Source organism: Sparus aurata, chromosome 4, assembly GCF_900880675.1.
Source record: "Sparus aurata chromosome 4, fSpaAur1.1, whole genome shotgun sequence".
In the NCBI taxonomy this organism is placed as follows: domain Eukaryota; kingdom Metazoa; phylum Chordata; class Actinopteri; order Spariformes; family Sparidae; genus Sparus; species Sparus aurata.
Window position 1 is genome coordinate 9,522,323 of NC_044190.1, and position 24,466 is coordinate 9,546,788.

The 24,466-nt window shown below is 39.7% G+C and overlaps 1 protein-coding gene across 3 annotated transcripts in view; it reads right to left on the bottom strand.

Moving 5' to 3' along the window:
- The window catches only part of LOC115580059 (synaptosomal-associated protein 25-A-like), a 37,693-nt gene that overhangs the window by 11,872 nt on the left and 1,355 nt on the right, over positions 1–24,466 (bottom strand). For 2 of the 3 annotated variants that reach the window (XM_030413896.1, XM_030413894.1), the window contains exons 2-4: positions 8,827–8,933; positions 7,056–7,097; positions 519–567 (exon numbers count right to left, since the gene is read on the bottom strand). In XM_030413896.1, coding sequence (XP_030269756.1) covers positions 519–567; positions 7,056–7,097; positions 8,827–8,898 — 163 coding nt within the window. In that variant the 5' untranslated portion in view covers positions 8,899–8,933. Of the gene's footprint in view, positions 1–518; positions 568–7,055; positions 7,098–8,826; positions 8,934–23,788; positions 23,829–24,466 lie in introns of all 3 variants that reach the window. The other variant, XM_030413895.1, reaches the window with a different exon arrangement.

Here is a 24,466-nt window from a genome sequence, read left to right on the forward strand (position 1 = left end):
TTTAAAGCACATGCAGCTACAATATAAATAGTAATTTTAAGCCAATATATATATATATATATATATATATATATATATATATATATATATATATATATATATATATATATATATATATATATATATATATATATATATATATATATATATATGCATTTGCCTGACAAATGCGGTAAGCATAAAGTGTAGAAGCAGGGAGGCAGTGCAGGAGGCTAGCTCAACAGGCACTTCCAGTATAATCATTTTTAACTAAATCAGCTCAGACAGCAGCTGAGGTTCTTGGCAGAAGCTCACACAGATATCAACTGTTCCTCTGCCTTAGTTATTATCAAACCATTAAGGTAGTTGTCCCTCGACTTGACTGGGACTGTACATTGTTATACTGGACATACTGCTGATGACAACCTCCCATGACAGTGCATAAAATAGCTGCAAAGAGAGAATCGTAGCAGAGCAGATTTAAAGTGAAGACAGATGTTAGAGAGACAGTGTTTGGTGACCTCTCCCTATCAACTTACCTCCCTGCTCATCCAACATGACCAGAGTCCTGATGCCGGCATCTTTACTCTGACAGACAGACAGATGGAAAGAGAGAGGGGAAAAAGGAAAAAGAAGAGAATTTGGGAGAAAGAGGAATAAATGTGACAGATCAGTGAAGGTCAACAGAGCAGAACAGAGCAGAGCTATCAGGGCAGCAGAGGTGGGTCAAATTACAATTTGAAATCACTTTTTGGAGTGTGACTGATCTCTTCTGGCACCACTGAGACAGCTTGACTTCAGATTATTTTGACATTTTGGGAAATGCACTTTCTTGCCAACAGTCAGACAGAAGACTCATACTGCTCTCATAGATTTCTGTGTGCTAACTATGAAGCGAGGTTGGGGGACCATGAGCTGAGCTTATCACAAAGGCTACAACAGGAAGAACAGCTGGCTTGGCTCCGTCCAAACGTAACAAAATCCATCACCAGCACCTGAAAAGCTAAAATGTTGCAACTTAGACTTTGAGTTTTATGATAACTGAATGTGCTGATATGTGGATTATTTTTTCTTTTCTTTAAATAAAGACATCTAACACCAATAAATATAACCACCAAAACGGCACAAATATACTGATGCATGATCCCGCACTGATTCCTGAGATAAACTCGTCCACCAAATGGCATGTGCTATATTTGTTATGTTCACTGGGCTGGTACCACAGATTTGTTGACAAAGCTCCAGTCATGTTACATTCTGATTTGGCTTACAGAGCTGGCACACACTCAAACACACAGGCACACACAAAACATTCATGCAGACTCATACGCCGTTTTTTCTCTGTGCTTCACATAATAACACACTTCAGTAAGCACACTATAACCACATTAACGCACGCAACAAAACAACAGCTTTGCGCTCTCCATGAGCCCGAGGCTTCCTCTAACACATATTAAAGACCAAAGGCCGTTCAGTTCATGCATCAGCTATTTTGGATCAAAGTGTGCTCTGACCTTCTTGGAGCAGTGATAGATAGAGAGCAGTGCTGGAGGCCAGTAAGGCATGTCACTGATATTAGTATCAATCAAACTGTCTGCCAGTCACATCTGCCAGTGGCTACAGATCTGTGTCACTGTGTGGCTTAATTGTTGCTGATCAATGAGGGTTCAGAAAGAGTTCTCCAGGTGACTAACAGTCAAGTTAGAATTAGAAAAGCAGTTTATTTCCATGAGATTTGTGGATAAATAAATGATAATTTCCTCAGCACGGACACTTCAACAGACCTGATATTTGCAGCCTCAATAACAAGCTATAGAACTGCTTGTTTTACCAGGAAGAATTTGTGGGAAATAACAGACACGGGAGAGCAGCCGCAGCTCCTGAACTACAGGACAGGATATCTGACCACGCCAACTGGCCAAGTCCAGTATGATGACATCATATCTTTCTGCATGGCTAGTTAAACGTGCACACACACGCACACACAGGTCTGTTTTTCACACTTTGCTGTGATACAGTGAGTCACACAGTCTCCAGAAAGGACCTGATTAGTCTTTTGTCAGTTTTGCCTAAGATAGTTTCCCGTCCAGTAAATGACCTTTCTCTGTTATTCATTTCTATGATAACAGCGGGGCTGACATAAAGAACTCTATTTTTAAATGTGAGTTTTACGTACATTTAATTTGATTAATACGGTTGGAAGTTATGTTGTCTTCAGGCTTTTTCCTAAACTGTGTTCTGCCTTTAGCGTGAGGTGAATGGCTGATTAAATGCTTAGCTATTGTCTGTATTCTCCTCATAGAGAACAGTGTGGTGGTTTCTAGTTTTACAACAGCCTGCATGTATATAATATTACGTCCATCTTGTGAAATATATTCTCAGATTTTAGGCCTGATGCTGCTGTGCAAATCAGATCTCCCATTTCTTTGTTCCACAGAGGCATCGGATTTGGTCTTGATGTCCTTCACAGACTCTCTAGCTCTGCATTTATCTCGCACACTCTCCTCATCTTGTTCTCGTCCGTCTTATGTTCATCTCTGTCTCACTTTCTTTCTTTTTTTCTCCCTTCTATCTCTCTCACCCGCTGTCTTCACATTTCATTCTCGCCCCCCCGAGTAGTTTCTCATTTCTGTTGCCTGCAGGCCTGGTGTGAAGATAACAGCCCTCATAAGAACTTCAATATCTCTTTTTATCAAGAAAGATAAGATCTTTTCAGAAAAATGTATCAAATGTGCTTCACAATGAAGTTCAATTCAGTAACAATTTGAGTATTCACTGCACCACATCTTTCCATAGCAGTAGTATTGTATTTTCTAATACCAGAAATGGTAACAATGTAAAATAAACAGCCCTACAGTAGGTCTAAGTTTTTTATATGCAATCTAAAAAATGATCAATTCCAAATCACAGCATATGTTAAAAACAATGGATTAAAATAAATTAAAATTGGCACTTTAAACACTTACTAAAATAAATAGTTTGACATTTCGAAACATAACATTTATTCGCTTTATTGCTCAGAGTTTAGCTTAGAATATCCCTCATATCCCTAAACTAACCCTGTGCAGAAAGGCAAACGTTCCCTGTGTATTTCCAAAAATGTCAAACTTCAACCTACAAAATTGGAATACTTGTATTAATTTGTTTCCCTTTTTTGTGTTTTCAAGCTTTAAATGCACAGTATTCAATAACAGCAATAACAAAACATGGCGTCTGATGACACTGTGAGGTGGTGTGTGGAGTTGTAGTCTTCACTGTTATCATTGCCGATGAGAATGAATAATCACTTAGTATAGTCCGGAGACACTGGGTATCTCAGTATCTCCCACATGTCCTGCTATCTTACAAAATAAAGGTCATGTCGCACACACGTCCACAAAATGAATTATGGGTGACATTTGCATGAGACAAGGACACATTACATCACTCACTGGGAGTGTTTCTATGTTCAGTGCACTTGCTGTCAGTGTTATAAATGCCTTTTTGTTTATTGATATTAAAGTAATAAAAAGACTCATCCAGGAAATAATGACTCAAGTGTTTCATGGCTTTTGTACATCAGTTATTATTACAATAATATATGTTTATTTTTACGTACTGTAAATCCAAAGTAGTGTAAAGAGAAATTCCCTGCAGCCACAGAGGTGGATATTAAAATATTATATTAAGTATAGTGCCAGAATCACTAACACCCATCTTCACCTCAAATTATAACAAAGAAATGGGTATTTATTATTTGTTATGCAGGTATATTTGATTTTAGGGGAAATCTGCATTTCTTGTGAATTTATTCACTTTGTCGTTCTCTCTTAGGCATATTAAATGATAATTCATGAATAATGATATTATAATACAGTTGCAAGGATATCATAATTACACTACATGTTTTAGGCTGATAAGTTCAACCAGAGCAACTTGCTGTGTATAAAAGTAGAAAACACTTTCATTTCTGGATCATCAGCATTCAAAGAAACAGAATAAAGAGAGTAGGAATCATAGCTGCGGTGCAATAACAGTGTGGGTGTGATCCTTTAAGGATCATTTAAGAGACTAGTTTTAGAGGTGGATTTATTCGACAAGGTTATTTTTCTCATCATCAACTTTGTCTCCCTTAAGTTTCTATCAATTAAAACACTATAATTTTATGAATGTATGTAGAATTATTTTCACAAATCACAACAAATGTAATTGCAACCAAAACAACGGAAAATAAACCAGACGTCAAAAGGTTTGATCAAATTCATCTACAAAGGAAGTATCACTCAAGGATACATTTATCCAACTGATAGCTCTGCTCTTCAAAGTATTAGTTATTGGTAAGACTAGACTTTATTAGCCAATTAACAATAAAAATCATGTGAATAAGCATACTTGGAGCGACCTGAAAATTAAAAAAATTGTTACATTTATTGAGATAATGGTCCAGCTACTTTCTGTAATTGGATGCTTTAATGCATATTGATCATATTTTAATTGACTTTCATTATTTTTTTCCGCATTGCTTTTCTTTCACCAAGAAAGAATAATAAAAAAAAATGACTGTTAATGATAATAATCAGGATATCAGCACAACAGAGAAAACTAAACGCCATCACTGACCTAAAATATTTTTGGAGCAGAATACACGCTATCAAAACTAATTGAAGACACGTATTATGTTATCTGACATGGTTTTAGCTCACTATCAGATCTGGACTTGCCTAAATGAGCAGGTATCGCTGCACAGATCTCAGAGAGATCCCTGGACCAGTGTGCTCCCTGCTCTCACTGCTCTCCACTTATTCCATTAGATTAGGCGCACTATAAGCCCTTTAAACACTGAGGTCATGGACTACTTGCACATGCTCACAGTTTACTGGAAGGACAGGTGCACTGTATGGTCTGACCCAGAATCACTTCAACACCAAATAATAAATAAAAAATACTAAAATTACAAAGAATTTGAGGGTTTAATTCAGGTATTGTGGTGATAACAATAGACTTAACCACTCTACTGTACAATATAAAGAGGTGTGTTGACTCTCATCCATGCTGCCTTATCACTTTATTGCAGTCTATATTGAGCCCATTGCTCTGGAGAGATGCTTAGTGAAAGAGATAAAGAGCATGTTGTCAACAAGAGAGGAAAAGAGAAGCCAAAACATGACTCAGTCACTGTTTGTGTCTTGTGTCTTTCACTGGTTTTAACTCAGGAACGACCGTCTGAGAGCATCCCAAGGAAACCATGGGACATGGTGCAATCAGAGACCAACTGTTGGAACGAACAAATGGCAGTCCCTTGGCATTAACACTAAAGGTCAAACACTGCGCTACTGCCAGTGAAAAGGCTTGTCTGTGGAACAGGTCACTGTGTAGGTCAGCCGCAGGTCTCCCTGTCGCTCTCGGCTTTGTCTCGTTAGGGCATGGTAGCTGGTCAAGGGGTTAGAACAGGGCCATGTGTGTGGAGCCAATGCAGGAAGCAGAGGTCCAACACACTGCAGTAACCAGTAACAAACAGCAAAACAAGCTTACAACTAAGTTAATGCTAACTTTCCTGGCATGCCAACAAGGTGTCAATTAAGGATAAGGAACACGCTACAGTTCTGCAGCTCTGGAACAAGCAAGTTGTCCTCAGACACTGTGGCAGTCAAAACTGTCTGGATCTACACGGAGCAGAGAAACAAGAATGATGATGAGTTGTTTATGAAGGCAAAAGATAAGAAGAACATATTTGCCAAAGAGGAGAGCACCACATGCAGTGACAAACTCTTCATCATGTCACTGCAGAGCTCTTCCCCAACACACAACATCTTTTTATGGTGAAGGATTGTGGATTTTAAAGTATATTTTTGCAGGACCTCAAACAAACCCAGCTGAGACACCTGGCTGTTCAACCCACCATGACATTTCTACAGATGGTCACAGATACAGTACAGTACAGTATACAGTATACTTGTTTGGTTATTCACAGTACAAATGATCTTGAAAGCGTTTCCTTAAGCAACAGTAGAGCCGACATTACATCACTGTATACCAATATCTAGACAGATAGATAAATGTTCCACATCATGATGTATTTTGCTCTTATTTTACTGGCCTGTTTTTCTACATGTGAAATGTTAAAAAATTAAAATTCAGTCATTATCTACTACATGCTGATGAAAAGTTAAGCTTCCCAGAATCCCCAGAACATTTATGGAGCTTCAAGAATACAGAAAAAACAGCATTGCAGCATTCTGCTAAACAACTGAAGGTGATGCGGAATTGTTTTGAGATGTAGAAAAACACATAAATGAAAATATAAACTGGGTCCATTCAGCTTGTCTGGTGTAATCCAAGTCTGCGGAAGCCCCAAAATTCCAAATTAATTAGAACGGATTTTTTTTACACACTTCCTTGATGAAAAATCTGCTCTGTCGTTGGTGAGCTAAAAAGGGTTAGCATGCATCCCATCTGAAGCGGGTGCAAGAGCTCAATTGCATGGCAAAAGTGTAACACTATGCACTTTTTCTGTTCATATTGGGGATCTCAGGGCTTCCAGGGAATTGGATTACACGGGACTAGCGACGAGCCATTTTATTTTTATATTTGTATTTAGGTCATTTTTTGCTACTTCTACTTCAAATCTACTTCAGCTGATTAGGAGAATGCTGAAATGCTGTTTTGCTGTGAAGCTCCAGAAATGTTTTACCAACTACGAAAGCTCATCCAATTTCCCATCGGCATGGGATTCAGTAAATGGCAAACCCATCTTTAATAGGATAAAGAGGTGTTTAGCATTTATGTTTGAAGGCCCAGTTTGTTGATATGTTTACTCAGGTTGTCAGCTGTCAAGGGGGTTTCCTTGTTCCTGGATCAGATGAGACTGTTCAACCCAACAACTCAACATAAAAAGCTTCAGCCCCTCCTCTTAAACAGTGCTGAGGTTGAGCAGGCAGACTGACAGCTCAACATACTTTGTACTAAAGAACTGATCATCTTTGAGCTGATTGATCAGGTGAAAACTTGCATGAGACAGGTGCTGGTAAATGTCAACAAGAGAAATATATTGAGCAGGACTGGCCTTGTGATGTGTGTCACTGGATGACTGGACTCACCTCCTCAACAAGGGACAGCATACGTCGAGTGCTCTCCAGAGACTGCAGGGAGGGAGAGAGAGAGGGATTAAATGATTAGCTGAGAGTCCACAAGACAAAATGCAGGCATAACACACATCACCTGTTACTGTAGACTCCCCAATAAACATCACAGTGCATTGAGATAGTATATAAAGGGTTTACAAAGCACATTTGAAAGGTGGCCAAAGGAGAGAAAAAGAACAATATTCTAATGTGAAGAAAGACAGATTACTGATACTCAGTCATATAATTAGCCTTGATTATTCTTCTCTCCTCTGATCCCAGGATTAATTATCTGATTTCTACCTTTTGTTTGCCAACTTTCTACCCTCTGCATGATCCCTCTGAGTCCCACCCATCTCTTAAATCAAAGACTTTTTCATTCCTAATCCTCATTTCAGACTTTCCTCCGTTGTTATCTCGTTGTCTCCAGCTCCTCCTCTGCCCTCTGTTGCTCCCTCCATCCATCTATCCATCCAGCCCTACCTTCCCTATTTCTTCCTCCCTTTCCTCCCGTCACATCCATGGAGCCTTTTGGCCTTGCATTATCTCCTCATGAATGTTTAATAAGGCCATTTGAGCTTCTCCATTATGCTGCTGCACAGAATTATCTGCTCTTCCTGAGCTCCTCTCAACTCATTAAAAAGGGCAAAGTTCTGCCTTCCTTAAAAAAGTGCAGGCTTGATGAAAGAGACTTAGAGAACAAATTGCTAAAGCAAGGGAGGGTCACATTAAAAAAGATGTGTCTGTCAGCCTGGAGGCTGAAGGAATACATTTGTGTCCTGAGAACGGGTCATTTTGAAATGTCAGTTTTCGTTTTCTTGCTTTCTGTTGCACCTCTCACTTCACCTATAAGTGCACAGTTAGTTACATACTTTTAAAGATGTATTTACTGTTTATTAAAAAAGCAGGTAATATAAACTGACTCAGATGTTCCTAGCTGTGATGTTATGAAAATGTCCAAGATTACATGGGATACAACTGGATTTCGGTTCTTTTTTTGGGATTGGGCTGGCAAATCACTGTTGTTCATCATGTATGAGTCGACTGTAGCATATGACATACTGTGATTTCTATGGAAATAAAGTTTGCATTTGCCCTGCAATTGTGCAGAATGATGTGTGTGCAGAGGTAGACACTAGAAAGCTGTGTGTCCATCCGTCTGCATGGTCGGTGACATCACATGGACTTTGCAGTAAAGTAGGAGACGTATTTTGCCCAGCATTTAAACTTATGAAATGAGCAACATTTGCACATACTCATGAATCTTTAATAAGAGATAAGGAAGGAGCTATTTCAAGGACTTAAATGTGGTAATTATAAATCATGTCAGATTATTTTCATATCATACTTGATATGTCAATCGATCCTATATACTGACCTTAATTACAATAGAAAGAGCAATATTTAAAGATATAATAATAGTTTCTTTTAATGTGATGAATGTCATCAAAGTGCACAGTTATTAGCCAACAAACACATTCTATTAGATTTATTAAGTTATACTTAAACTCTAGCAGTCACTTCAACAAGGAATCACATGGAAACATTTGGCTGGAGCAGACACTGTGAGTTACAGACTAAATTACATATCTTAAGCTCTTGGGAAATACTTTACTGTAAACACAATGTGACATATTATCTTTCTTTCCAATATCAGAGTAGATAACATCAGTGTTTGTGTGTGTGCCAAAACAAAAGCATGTTAACTCAGGTGTACACAAGTGTGTATATGCGTCCTCTACTGTACCTCATCAGCTATCTGGTCTGCGCGTGTCTGCAGGTCAGCCAGCTCATTGCGCATGTCTGATTCGTCCGCCATGATGACTGTTGAACTTTGACCTCAAACAAGAAAGGCTGGAAGGGAGAGAGAAGAAGAGGAGGAGTTCATCAACAATACTGCAAAACAGTGCAAGGAAGAATATATTTTCAGGGCATTAGCTGGTGTTCAGGCGGAAAACAGCCCTATTTCTGTCAGCACATGAGTCAAAACGATATATTCACGCATGATCCTTCAATAAAGTGGCTATTAGTGATGACTTGACAGGTTACATTTTCAAACAAAAGACACTGTTCAAATCATCTTTGTGGCTTTTTTCTGCCCCCATTGTTTGTCTGATTCTTCTCGAGGTGGGAGAGGTTGTTTTATAATAGGCTTCACCATTCTTAATAGCAGCTATGGTCAAAGAGTCTTTCAGCACTGAAGTGGAGTGTTTTAACAACAGACCTGACCCATTTACAAGCCCTGAAGTTAAAACTTATCCATGTAGGAATTATAGCTGAATCCAGAGAAAGTTCTCTGAGTTCCTTTAAAGGTTATTAGAAAGGTTCCTGCAGTTGAAGCAGGTCAATATTAATGTGTGAAGCCTTTGTCTTAACTGCTCAGTCGCTGACAACAACACAGAAAAAGACCATCAACACAAGATATAAAACAATGATCTCTCATTTTGACTCATCAGTTGACTGAGCCAAATAAAAGGCAGAATTTTTACCTCAAAAGCACAAGTGATGCATAATTCATTGTTTAGAACTCTGTTGCCGAAAAGGTTCTGCTTCTGTTTACAGCCCCAGTCAAACACGCAACCAACTGTGTGCATGCACACCCACAAACACACCGTCCATGTAATAAAACAATGCTTCTGCGCGCACCCCAAGCTCAAACCTCCACCCCGCTGACCCTGAATATTTCCTCCTCAGGCATCAACAAGGGAGGAGCTCCATCACTCTCACGGCTTGAAGAAAAAGAATCAGGACGGAGACAGGGGTCTATTTTTGCTCCTCTGACGCGCTGCCAGACAGTATTTCATATAGCCACACACAGTAGAGCTGGAGGTATGGTCCATGAAAAATGTATGTGGCTGTTACTCTACGGGCTGACACTGCTACAGCTGCTGCTGCTGCTGCTGCTGCTGGTCGGGGGGAAGGAGGCGAGGGCTGAGAAGAATTAAGCCTTTAATGAGGCAAATAATCTGATCTAGTCCAATCACATCTCATTTGTATGTCTGATGCGTTTTTGTTTCAATTGCACAAATCATATTGAAGGATTTTTGTTCTAATGTGGCTCGTTGCTGATATAAATGTAACTGCCCGGCAGCTTTCAGCTCGGGGATCATTAAAACTTCATGTAATGTTATCTGCTGCAATGTACAGTGCAACGATGGGATCGAGGGACCGCTGCGTTTTGGACTGATTCAGGAGCTGTGGCTGGAGGAGACTGTTTTATTTATCTGTCACCAAAAAAAAAAGAAAACTCCTGATGGATCAAAGTGGAGCATTCGTGTGCTACAAAAGCAGAATTATTATTGGCTTACTTTGCTGTGGTATATTTTGAGTTACACGTTAAGTGTTAAAGCCATAAATAGTCATTTGACACTGTTAAATAAAATGAGTTCTCCCTAAAATATCAAAAACAGCTGGGGAATGTTATTGATATACTAAATTTTGGGACCTAAAAAGATAGTTTTCAGCTTGAGGCTGAAAAGGGGCACCCATCAATCAGTCCCTGTCAGTGTGTCTCTAAGGTAAACAGACACAAGGTCAGTTAAAGTCACAGCTGGATGTTTGATAAAGTATCTCCTCGTTCTGCCCTGCCTTCTGTCTGTATGTCTGTCTCTGCCTCCATCCCGGTGGAGTCGTCAGGTCGGTTAATAATTGAACATGTGCCGGGAAGAGAGATGGAGGGAAAAAGACAGCCTTTTCAAAGTGCTTCTCTCCTTCTTTCATACACTCCCTCCCTCTCTCTCTCTCTCTCCCTCTCTCTCTGTTTTTGTCTGCTATGCCTGCTACACAGTTGCACTTTAAAATATTTATGTTGACATTTTACATTTTAGCCATTCGGCTGACTCTGCAGAGCTCCTTACAATGAGTGCAACAGTGGTGTGAGCTTTAGTTCATCTATCAGCTGCCATACAGGTGAGACATACAGAGGAGGTGAGGCTTTAGGAAAAATGCAGATGGACTGAAGAGAAATCCACCATGTTTTATGATGGACTAGAAACGGTTCCTCTTATGATTTCACCAGCCAAAAATGATTTTGATAAGAACTGCCAAGATACAAGAAAACTTCAGTCATGTTCATTTTGGACACAAGCGTCAGGTGATTAATTAATTGCTCTGCTCTTCCATAGAAAATGGATATAAAGTTCAAAATGGCAGCAGACCAAGACTGATCATCACTTCATGTCCGCTTGTTAACAGTGCTGGCGTGGTTGTATTGTCAGTGGCAACAGCATTGATAGCAGGGAAGCATGTTCCATAATAATATATAAAAAAAACACTGTGCTCCTCACATACTGTAATGAAACATGTCACTGTGCAATTACAAGAGCAACAATAGCTGCACTGCAATCTGTGACATCTCACTCAGTAACATTCAGTCCTGTTTTCACATGCTGTCTTCTGTTCCTGATGCTCCTCACTACATTCATCTTCCCACTGTAATGTTCTGCTGTGTTATTGATCTGCTGATGATTGCTTATCTCTTTGCAGTGGAGCTGCTTCCTGTTAACACACACTCACAGCACAGCTGTGTCTTCTCATTTCCTTTCGTATTGACAGAGACCACTCTCTCTTTCATTGCCTTTGTCACTCATTCGCAATCTGTCAAAATTATCATCACCAATTCGTGCTCATTTTGTTTTGACATTTAAATGTTTTGAACACCGTACTTTAAATAAATCATTCACCTTACACAACATCTATTTTGGGTGTTGTTTGTGACGCTGTGGTGTCTTCATGATGCAACACTCCCTCCATCTCTGTCACTACCTCCTCTAACACTCTCATTTGAGTTAAGCTTTGTCTAAAACAACATACTGCAGATTCACCCCACTGGAAACCAATTTAACACTAGTTTAGTTGCAGTTTAGCAGAGATACTATGCTTATTGGACTGACAAACATCGGATATGTATTACTACTAACAAATTATATTCAATTCCTGAAGCGAGGCATGAGTTTGGTCCCAAATCCTTACTATGTACTAAATCTGAGCAGGGTGTGAGTACGTAATGTGGTCCGATGGAAAAGTCATGGTAAGTACACTAAAAACAGTTGTAGGAGCTGCTCATAGCAGGAAGACATGTAAACACATGTTGAGGGTGGTGAAGCAGCTCCATGGAACATTTCGATGTCCATATGTGAAGTTTGGTAAGCAGTGACACTCCAAAGTCACCTGTTAGTATTGACTGTCTGCATTCAAACATGCTCAAAATGACAATGCTAACATGTTTACCATGCTCACTATCTTAGTAAGGTTTGCTAGCTTTTGCTAATTAGCATTAAAAGCATGGGGTACAGATGAAGTCGATTATACTGAGTTTGCTGTGTATTTGGTCACAATAGAGCAGTATTGGAAAAGCTAAAAACATTGACACTAATTAAAAGGTTTAGGACATCATAGTAGTTACAGGGGACCATGAATTTCGCTGTCAAAGGAACAATCCATCCAGTTTTTCAGGAACTATCAGCCTGACCCAAAGTGGTGGACAGACTGACCAACCATGTGATCCATACCATGGCTAAATGCTAACTGAAACCACTAGCTGAGAAGTCTAAAGGTCGTCAATAATTCTCTGGAGACCAGCTGTATTTAATTTTCATGGCAATCCATCCAATATTTGCGGAGATTATCTCGATCTGGATCAATGCAGTGGACCAACCAAGAGACATTTTTAGACTTGTGCCTATGAGCTGCGGTTCCACCGCAGGAACTTTACCCAAAGACTAGGAAACATTGCAAGAAATCAGTGCGTTTCACTTCCCAGAACTACAAGATCTTACGGCCTAAATCTGCAGCTGCACACCGGTTAGTTTTTAGTTCATTGTGTTCGGACAAATCAGCATGAAAGAGAAATAATAAAGCCAGTCCGACACTTTATATAGTGTCATTGTTGTTGTGTAGTCATACCAGAAAATATACATATAACATTGGAGCAGCTGTTGCTTAATCACATTTTACTAGACTAATTTACCTCATTTTCAAATGTCTTTCAACCCTGCTTAAAACGCAAACAACGGTTAAAATAATCTCTTAGTTTCTTGACAAGTAGTCCCTAGGGACCAACATCCCAAGTGCTTTGGGTGAAATGGTATCTGCCCAAATAACCTCTGTCCTGCAAACACAGGAGGATTAGCACACAAAGTCAGAAGTCCACTTTTGTTCTTTACTTAAAAAGTTACAGTAATAAAAACAAATGATGTGCTCTCGTTAGCTCAGCTACCCATCAGCCATCATTATCACCCTCTTTTGCTGGAGACGAATAAAAAAGAAAAAAGTCTTGTTTTTTTCTCTTTCCAATTAGTCTAATGAATGTTTCACATCACACTTTAATTCAAGCAATTCACTGCCTCCCTCCAGCGGTCTTTATGTCTCTCCTCCTCCTCCTCCACCCATCTCACTCTGACATTCACTTCCACTAACATGCTTAACATGTTTCATAGAGAGAGAGATACACACACACACACACACACACACACACACAAACAAAAACAAAAACACACGTTACAGTCGAGCTGACGTGACACAAGGTCCTGCCGTCCCCATCCCCCACCTGCGGCCCTGCTGGTTGTCACTCGTCTCGACTGAGGGCTGCTGTAAGGCCTGAACTGCCAGGCTCAGGCCGCGGAGAGATTAAAGTCAGCAGGGAAAGAGGATTTACTCTCCACTGTTTTCTCTCGCACACACTCTCTCCTCTAACTCTATCTCCCCTCACTTGCTTTCTTTGTTTCTCTTCATCTCCTTTTCCAAGCCCAGGTAATAATCTTCAGCGTTTACCTCGACATTTACTTCAGTGCCTCATCTGTAGTTGACTGTTACAACAAAGCAATACTTCAGTTTCCAGCTGAACACTTTACAGCTGGTGAAATCATCTGGCTCACAGGAGGTGATACTTTTCTGCACCAGAATTACACCTGGATAGTCAGAATGAGAAGCCATTACAGTGGAAATTCTGACACTCACAGAAAATAGAAAAAGGATCGTTACATCAACGAGATGAGGACAAAGGACATAAATATCAAGATAACAGTCACAAGTGATGTCTGTACAGAGCAAAAATACCACAGCAATCAGTGCTTCTCATCAAAGACTAAATTAGCAACAAATTTAAGCATGATGGGAGAACATTGATTTATACAGAGACATTAAAAGGGCACAAATGAATTATTGATCAGAGTATTAATAGCATTAATCCGAAAAGTTAAAGGGAGATGCGTAAACAGGAAGAGAGGAGGTTTGGAAAGAGCAGGGACATGCGAAACCGGCAGGAGCCTGAACACAGCAGCATATTCATTTAAAAGTCCAGCTGCTCATATTTGGAGTCCAACATCTGTTTTTCTTATATTTTCCATCCTGGATTTGACATTCTTGTCTGTCTCTGTTTTCCTACATCATCGGTCACATCCACCAACACATCTTCTCCTGCCTACAAAGCAACCCAGTGCCAGCACACCACACAGGCTACCACCTCGTGTCCTGTTGTTAAGGTGATTTGAACTAGGAGTGTTTGCTTCATAGATTGCGTATGAATACATCGCAGCATAACAGAGCTGCGTACAGTTATGGCTCAGAGCTCCAGAGGAGGGACTGGATTAGCACTGTCATAGGCTGACATGATTAACACAAAGCTACACAGCCCCAATTGTGGAGGAATCCAACAAAAAGCTATTTCAGGCAACAAAGAAAAAATCCTGTCGAAGCATACGAATGGAAAATTCCACTCTGAAAACACAAAAAACTGATGAAAATACAGCATGCGGCAGTGATTGCTGGAAAGTCACTGTTTTTACCAGAAGGTTTAAAGTGAAAACAGTGAGAAAAAAATAAAGTGACAATAGAGTTTATAATGCATACATTCTAATGAAAAACTATGTATTACAAACTGATAAGAGCGATAGACACAAAACTGCAGTTTTCAGTCTCATTCATATACAGTACATATGTGTTTTCAGTGTATTAATGCATCAGTATAATGCACTTGACATGCAGTGATTGTATTGCACCTACTCATAATATGGAATAGTTACCTAGGAACTTTTAAAATGCAGTTTATTTCCTGTTTAAACAGGATGCGTTGGACATAACAACAACACAGGATTAGGAGAAAAGAGGCACTTTGATTTGAAAGGAAGGGCAGATTCTGTTATAAGCCATATATTGGCATTATGACAGTTGTGGACATTGATCACACAGCTCAACTTCTGCCCCAAGTCTGTGAGCAGATTGAAGGGCTTTAAGTAATACTTTGTTTTTTAAAAAGCAGAAAATATGAGACAGATATGGGGCACAGACTATTAAACAGTAGACTGTATTTATCCCAACTCGTGCAGCCACATTTAAAGCTTTTCTGTCTCATCGTACACCTTTGTGCTATGAACCAAGTCCTAAAATACAGCAGACCTTAATCAGGTTACAGCATTTTGAAGTTAAATCAGCACTTCAGTCACAGTCTCACCAACAACACCAGGAACTGGAAAATGGAACTGAACCCAAGAAGATGACTGCAAGGGTCGTAAACAGACTGATGACACAGATTTTCTTAATTTACCTAGATGTTTGAGTTCTCTTGACGTAAACCTTAATAGAAACATAGGAAAATAAATCATGATAGATTTGAGGGATGTTATTAAAGATGCTGTCTTACATGTTGTATGAAATAAATAGAAAACGCAGGTAGATTTAATGCAGCCTGTATGAAGGATAAATGCCTAAAAGAGGAATTCAACAATGCCTTCCACTGCATGCAGGACTCATTCAGGAAAGATGCAAGATAAAAAAGATGAAGTCATGCTTGTTTACCATCCCTCACTGTAGCAGACTGTCAGGCTGCCGTGATAAACTGCCCCGACTCTGAACCGAGAAGACTGCTATCAATCAAGTGCTGTGTTCAGTTGAGATAAACAATGTTTGTGAAGGAAATAGGACATTCGGACACTCTGGCTGCACTGAAATTCGGGGAAACCAGGTCAGCTTGTCAGTTTTTCAGTTGTATGTTTCTCATAGAAGCACTAACCTAAATCTGGGGGATTTTTAGAATAGCTGCTGCACTTTTCTCTCTCGTTCATGCATTGTTTTTGTGGATTAGTGAGAGAGGTTCTGGGTATGAGACGGTGGGCACAGTGAGACTGAAAATTAGCATTGCTATTTCTGTAACACGCCTTTTCTTTGTGTTATTGTGAGCAAAGCCACTCATGTAGAATTGAGCAGTACAAAAGTGAACCCTAGGCAGCCGGTGGGTTTCTGGGAACCCTACGGGGAGAACATGCATGAAGGAGCAGTAATGGAAAGAATTTGACACAAAGAGATTTCTTTTTTTTAATTCTTATTCAGGCACACCTCTTCGCTCAGCAGTACTGCACCGAACACACTGAAGGTAATAGAGGTGAACAAACCTACTGATTCTGAACCACAGGGCAGAAGTCACTCCTTCTCTTATTCCCTTTCTCCCTCCTCGATTTGCAAAAGGCTTGACCTCCTGTCTTACATCCATCCTTATCTTTCCTCTTGAAAATTAGAACAGTACATAAACTAGACTGCAGCTTAAAACTTTATAACAATCTCTGTAATTATAACACGGACATGCCACCGGTGATTTCTCTCTTATGTCCATTTAAAGTGAAGCGAAGGAGACCGCGGACACACCTTTTCACATTGAAAATAACAGTGCATGTGTGTGCGTGTCTGTTCTTTGAAGGTTAACATCTCTCTACACTCGAAAACTGACAACATCACACAGGGAGAACCTGTTCGAGGACAAGGAGGAGAGGAGCAGAGGGTGGACAAGGTTGTGTGTTTGTGCGTAGGTGTGTGCGTAGGTGTGTGGGAGGGTCCGACATCTTAGCACATCAAAGCAGAACCGTGTTTCATTATTCACAGGATAAAACCAGGTCAACGTTATTAATGCAACAGCTGTGTGTGTGTGTGTGTGTGTGTGTGTGTGTGTGTGTGTGTGTGCCTGGTTAGAACATACAGTAGAGTGTGTTTACATCATTGTGTCTGTGCAGAAATGTCTGTATATATCTCCATTATTATTGCAGCAGTCTATGTGTGTGCCAGATTACATTATTAATTTTCATAGATTTTTCCATTTTATCTAATCAGTGTCTCTAACAGTGTAACTGGGACTGCCTGGGCTCCTAACCTGGTTTAACAAAGGAAGTTTACCTGAAAACTCCCACAGACATTAAGCCTACAGGTTCAGAAGATGCTACTTACATTACAAAAATCAGATTATGTTGTAGGTGCAAAGAGTTTGCCTTCATTCATCATCTTTCTGTGATTAAAGTAACTGTGCTCTTTGTGGCACAAGAACCAATCACATCAATGGAAGACATGTGGATTTGTAGGCGCTTAACCTAATGTTCTTTAGCATCTAATATTTTAGCACTACATTTTCCTGCCATAGAGGTTATAGCATATATTTGGGCATAATGAAATGAGTGAAGAGTGGCACCGTGGTTCAGTGGTGTCCACTAAATGCATTTACATGTATTCTAATATTCCACTTAAAATCAGAATAACCAGCTCAATCACAAAAGGTTGATCCGGTCCGCCGCGATCTAAAGTAATTTCTAATCAGAACGAGAGGGGTGGTGTAAACGTTTGATAATCTGTTGAATTGACCAGGTTAACTCTTCAATTGATCGTTTCTCTCTGGTTTAAATAAATATATTCTTTCTGCATAGGTTTGGAGGAGGTAATATGATGTGACATTTCCACGAGGGACAGAAACGTGGCGGTAGCACAACAGAACTGGTCTGTTGCTGATAAAAGAAAACTTGCTTTTTCTGAGCTCTGAAAGCGATTTAAGGATTGAACGCCTCAATGGTTGAAATCCTCAAAACTGAGATTTCAAACAAGTGTTTGAATAGATGAACAAAGATGAAATTCACTAATCTAGAAACACAAACATCGCTCCCAGGATATGATGTGGGTCAAATCTTTAAAAAAACGTATATTAACAGGCTGAGCAAATAAATGAGATTGATTGAACTGAACTTTCAAAATAAAGTTTTTTAAAAATATATGTTCTTCTTCTAAAATATAGCGAGATTAGATGTTTCACAGCAGGTGGACCCACTGTGTACATGTCAAAAAAGTTCTGTTCTGATTAAATGCTTTGGTGCATGTAAATGCTAGACAAAATAATTATTGTGCATGTAACCACAACTAATATTGCTTCACAGCAAGAAGGTTCTGGTTGAAACTACCCAAAGGCCTGGGACTTTTCTGAGTGGAGTTTGCATGTGCTCCATTCGTCTGTGCCTCTGGGTGCTTCAGCTTTCTTCCCAAAGTCCAAAGACATGCAGGTTAGGTTAATTGCTGGCTCTTAATTGCCTCTAGATGTGAATGTGAGCATGAATGGTTGTTTGTGTCTATGTGTCAGCCCTGTGATGAACTGGCAACCTGTGCCGGATGTACCCCGCTTCTTGCCCAGCGCTACAGCCTCTCAAAAAACACTTATCCTGGAGTCAGAAAGGCTCTTGTTAAGATGGAGAGACTGATACCCTTCAATTACACACACATACGTAAACACAAAACACCCAACATACGCCACTATATTTACTGATGCCGTGTCAGTTGATTGGGAGCTGCCTGCTCAGGACCAAACAGAGCAATACATTTAATCAAACCTGTCAGGACTCAAGAGGATGAAGCATCTGCTGACACTCTATATACTGTATAACACCACCATCTATATTCTCAGACAACCTTCAGATTATAATAGGCACATCCACACAACGGGGAGGTTTTTCTGCAGTCTATCACTTCCTGTAGCTCCTGTTTCGGTGTTGGTCTTGATGTTGGGCTGCCTCTCTCTGACAGAATTAGTTCCATTTAATCACTTTATTCACATGGTGATAGTTATATCCAATCTTCCAGAAGTTTCGTTTATATTTTTCTAAATTGTTTTCCCAAATGTGTTATGGTGACAAACATGGACTTGGTCAGACGCAAGTTCTCTTGGATGAATGAAGCGCTTCCTCTAAGTACTACATGGAACTGCAGGGAGGTAGTTTGGGTATATGGTCGGCATACAAAGTGCAGCAACACAAGGTTGGAAAAGGATTGTTCAAACTCATGATACAGAAGACTACTTTTAGTCCATACTTTGTTTGGTCACTGTTTTAATCAATATTCTAGCTAGCAAACAAAACTTAATTTAAACAGCACATTTGACTCCAAGGCACATGAAAGTGTGTTTTACACTACAGGTATAACATGGAGCAGATGAGGCTGGAGCACTGTGGCTCTGACCTTTATACTGCTGCTGCTGCTGCTGCTGCTGCTTGTTTGTTTGTTGAGGACCTGATTGTCGATTAATTTGTCTACTATTAAAATAGAACTTTTATGGACTACAGAAAATAAAATGTATTATATATTTCACTTCCATTACACATATGCAAATATTGTTAGTTTAGTGTCGTCACACACACAGACAAAGCATCCATACTGTACCTCCCTGCTGACCTATGAGTAGTAAACAGATGCCAAGATGTGACCGGGCCACGGAGCATGATGGGAGCCTAAGGGCTAAACTATTCAGACAGTACACCCACCACTTCATGCCTGACTGCTCATATACCATACATGTACCAACACACACACAAATGCACGCACGAAACAGGATTCAGCAGTCTGGTGTCCTAACTAGTGTTACTAATGCTAGTAATTATAATTTTAGGATGAAAAATGAACAAAAAAAAAAACCAAAACTGAAACTTTTTGAAAGGAAAATGTCTCTGTTTTATCTTCCCTGACAAGATGAATAGGACTTAAGTCTTTTCAGTGCGACTGTTCCTGTTGCTTTATCACATTTTTTAGATCACATTTAACTTCAAAACCACACAGTCAGTCACAGTCAGTCACATTTTGCACACAAGAAGAGCAGATTTATAATTATCTTCAAACAGCTTTCTCAAAAGACAGCTGGATAGAACGATTCACTTTTACTCGGTACAAGAGCAGCAGTCTATGTAAGCTGAAGTATAAGATGGATTTTTACTGTATATCAGCCTCCTCAAAATGTTCCACGTTCTAGATCTTTTCTGAAACGTTCATGTGAATAAAAAGTATTCGAGCCAGAGATACCACTTCTTCATTATTTCTCTTTCAATTCCTATTCAGTAACACATCAAAAAGTTAAAACTAGGTGTCCACCCACACTGAGGATAAAAGTACTTTTAGATTCAAAAACTGCAGGATGGATGTCAGATGTTCAGAGAACAGCTTCATAATCGAGCCCTCTGATTCTATCCACGTTGACCACAGTGGCTGAATGTGAACGGTGCGAGCTAGAAAAGCTCATACCACGCTGGTCTTCTGCCCACAGCAATCGCCTGCCGTGACAATATGGCCTCAACGAATTAAAACATTCCCTATGGAGAGACAGGAAGGACACACAGAGAGAAATCTGCTGTGGAAAATCACTGAGGAAATCAGAAGGGTAAATGCCTGGGTGTGTAATTTATGAGCGATTTTCTAGTGAAATGTCACCAAAATGGAAACCTTAGATGTTATTATCCTCAAAGCAATTGCCTATAATATGCCAGGACTTTGCATTTCCTTTAGTTTTCTATAATGACAGGCCCAAGGGGCTTATTTTGCCATAACACACAGTAACTGCACACAGCTGCCACTCAGTGACTGAGCAAAGAGGTACAAGGTCACAATCTGACCACCTGGCAGCGAGTGTAAAAATGCACCATTTAAGATGTTTTAACACCTCTGCTGTGACGGAGGATTACGAGACCCATATGACAAATGGTTCCCAGCATTTGGGCATTTCTGTTATAGCTGAGCAGGAATGATGGAGCAGATTGCATTTCTGACATTTCCTCGTTACGTAATCCAAAGGAGGACGCATGGCAGGCGGACTAGGATTGAGACTGGCAGATTAAACAGAGCCATGGACGGACGGGAAAACAGGCATGTGCAGAGGTGGAGCGATGAATCAGACAGGAAGGAAAATAAAGTTTAACTTACACATTTAAACTGTTTAGACACATATTTGAAATCTATCAGAGGGTAAATCCTTTATAAGATGACACTTCAAGCATCTGCAGCCACCTACAGACATCTTCTAAAATTCTATCATCTGTCAACTCTTACTGAAAGTCAACACCTTCTCAATAAATTAGGCAGACAGAATGATGTGCAGGCAGGGAAACATGGTGGTGTGGGACGTACAGGAGATTCAAAGCAATCATCTGTGGCCTGCAGGGATAATCACTGCAAAGCCCCACTGTCCCATTCACTGAGGATAAAACCCACTGGATTAATCTGTAGGCCTACAGAATACGAACACACACACACACACACACACACACACACACACACACACACACACACACACACACACACACACACACACACGCTCACACACACACTTACATAACACATGTACCACTCTCCCTCTCGCTCTATTTTACTTTGCATCCCTTGTACATGTTTTCCTTTTTCTTTCACTTTGGCATGCACAGTCTCTCTCTTGCTTCTGCTCGCGCTAACACACACAAAACCTAGAATGCACACAAACACACACACACAAACAAACACACACACACACACACACACACACAAACACACACACACACACACACACACACACACACACACACACTTCACCACCCCCTCCTTTCCACCATTTCTTCTCCTCTCTCCTCCTGCTTGCACACATTCAAATGGACACCTGTCAACATGCTGCTCTGTACATGTTATTCATTTATACTCTCACACATACACAGTGATGACAGGCGCATATAGTACAGTACATATTCAAATAAATATAGGTCCATATACACCCACAATAGGCTATACATTCATAAGACAAACAGGATGAAGAGAGACATGTAAACAATGTACGAATACAGACGACACAATTACAGTATACATCACACACGTGTTGTAAACAGAACCTTTCTATCAGACACACTGTTTATTCTATTGGAATTATGACTGATTTTAATGTTGCAAAGATAAAAATCATGAACTTATCCCCTCTTTAAAGTCTTAATCAGACTGAATGAACAACAACTTAACATCAACCTCTCCTGAAGGCTGAGAGAGGAGGTGGACAAGCATCCCTACAGAGTGTAGCCGCTGTACCAGCAGAGAGCAGAGTCAGGTTACTACAGATCCGCCATGTCATCCTGGTCGATAAGAGGAGGACATATCACAATTTCAAACATAAAAAATTATCCATTTTGTTGATGGAGTATCAGGATCAGAATACAGAGGTGTGTGAGTCTCTCTCTACCAACTATGGGTTTGCCAGGTCAAGAAACTATGTTCATATACCTCTAAAAGATGCTTTCATAAATACGCATGTGTGTGGAATTTCCTATTAAACAAAGAAAACATTGAAACGTATTCTGTGATCTCAAACAAACGTGTTGAAAGCATTTCCTTCTTTATAATACATTTGTAAAGGCATTTTATTTTATATTTTAAACTGTGTATTGTTTACACCAATGGCTGCACAGTTAATAGAAACATTATCCAAATGTCATTATAGCCAATTGCAATATCTAAATTGCTGGTGCTACAATTATTTGATGAAGATAAAATGTGTCAAATACATACATTATAAATGATACATTTTGGTGCTATAGAGATACAAATCATGTTCACGCAAGGGAACAGGCGCGTTAAGTACGGAGCCCAGCAAAAATCAACAATCATCAATCATCATTTATTCATTTTTTTCAGTGAAAATTAATTATTATCATTCCACATTGCAATATCTGTCCAAAAAAATCACAATATGATTTTTTGCATAACACAACTAGTAACTGTTCAAACACTCTCTTTTTTTCTTTGAAGGTTTGCTGTCCTCGAGCTGAGAAGCATCTGTTTCAGCTGCATTTTGCTGCAAGATCCCTGTTTCTCCTTGTTTTTACAAGTCAAGGAAAGTCTCATAGCCTTTACATTTTGTTTATTTAGTACTAAATATTTGTCTTCTAGTCCATAATGCAAAATTCCAACTTTTTCAGGTACGTACAAGTGATTGAAAAAATGGAGAAGTGACTCAATGCATGCTTTTTTCTAACATGAGAGGATATAAAGTCTTTCCAAGTCAAAAGGCTGAAGTCTTAATTCAAAAGTCATTGGTATTATGTCATGTAAGTCTCTTTTGTTTTTGTTAAGTCTAAAATCATGTGACTCAAGTCAACACCTCTGTAAGCACAATTATCTAAGTCTGAAGACACACTGTGTGCGTGAGCCTAAAACATCCTGCAGGGCTTCTGAAAACATCTGCCCCTCCCAAACAAGATGGAATTAACTAATGATGACAAACTGCCACATTAAAATCTCTATTTTGATGAATGATGTGCCTCCCCAACATCAACAGGCTTTAAAAGCTCATGTCCAAAACCAATCCGTATATAAAAATCCCACAGGGTAAAAAAAAGACAGCAGGTGCCAAGACTGAACTGCGAATCAATCTCCCAGCTCATTTTAGTGCTGAAAACTAATAAGTGAGCAACATGCAGTGAAAGAGAAGATTGTGATCACAGTGCATTCTTGGATGTCACTGTTTTTCTACCATCTGGCATTTTTTTTCAGCAGATTACATTGAAATTCAACAAGAAGAGAACAAGATGAATAAATTAGACTGTGTGACTGTTTGAAAGGGATCTTAGAAAATGTGTGTTACTGTGTTTTCAACTGATGTAGCAGGACCGGGCTGGAGGCTGGTGGTGATTTCTCACCTTTCTGTGGGCAGAGTGATGGATTGGTGACGGGTGGGTGCTGAGGGGGGGCAGAGGGAGGGGAGGGAGGGTGTCAGTCGAGACTGGAACCATTTTCTCACCAGGAAAACGATTATATGTGCACCCTGAGCTCATTTTCACCGTAACATTTCATCTGCTTCACTACTATTCAGAGTCTCTTCAAAACACCTGCTTCACCTATAGCATGAACAAAGTAAAAGCACCATTTCACAGACAAACCGAGATTTATGACACTCCAAACCTTTTTCACCACTTTAACAGTTAGCTAGATGTTTAAACTACCAGGTAGAGTAGAATAGAAAAGTAGCAGCTGCTACATTGTAGAGCTGAGTTTTGCTCTATTACTCTATAACAAGCAGTAATATGTTGATTTAACTGATATTTGTGGTCAGACATATTAACCAAATCCTTACTAACATTACAACCATGACATATATTAGCATAAAATTAAAATGCAAAATCAAACAAGGTAGGATGTTTTTTTGGATGTGGTTACAGACAACACAAGGCTGCCAAACAAAAGCAACACACACGTGCTGATCTGCATAGGAGTCGGTGTCAGTACGTTCTCCTTCGTTCATCAACACAAGTCCTGCCTTTAATACTAAAGAAAAGGACGTCATTTATTCACCTGTGTTCCACCAATTCTTATTCTTA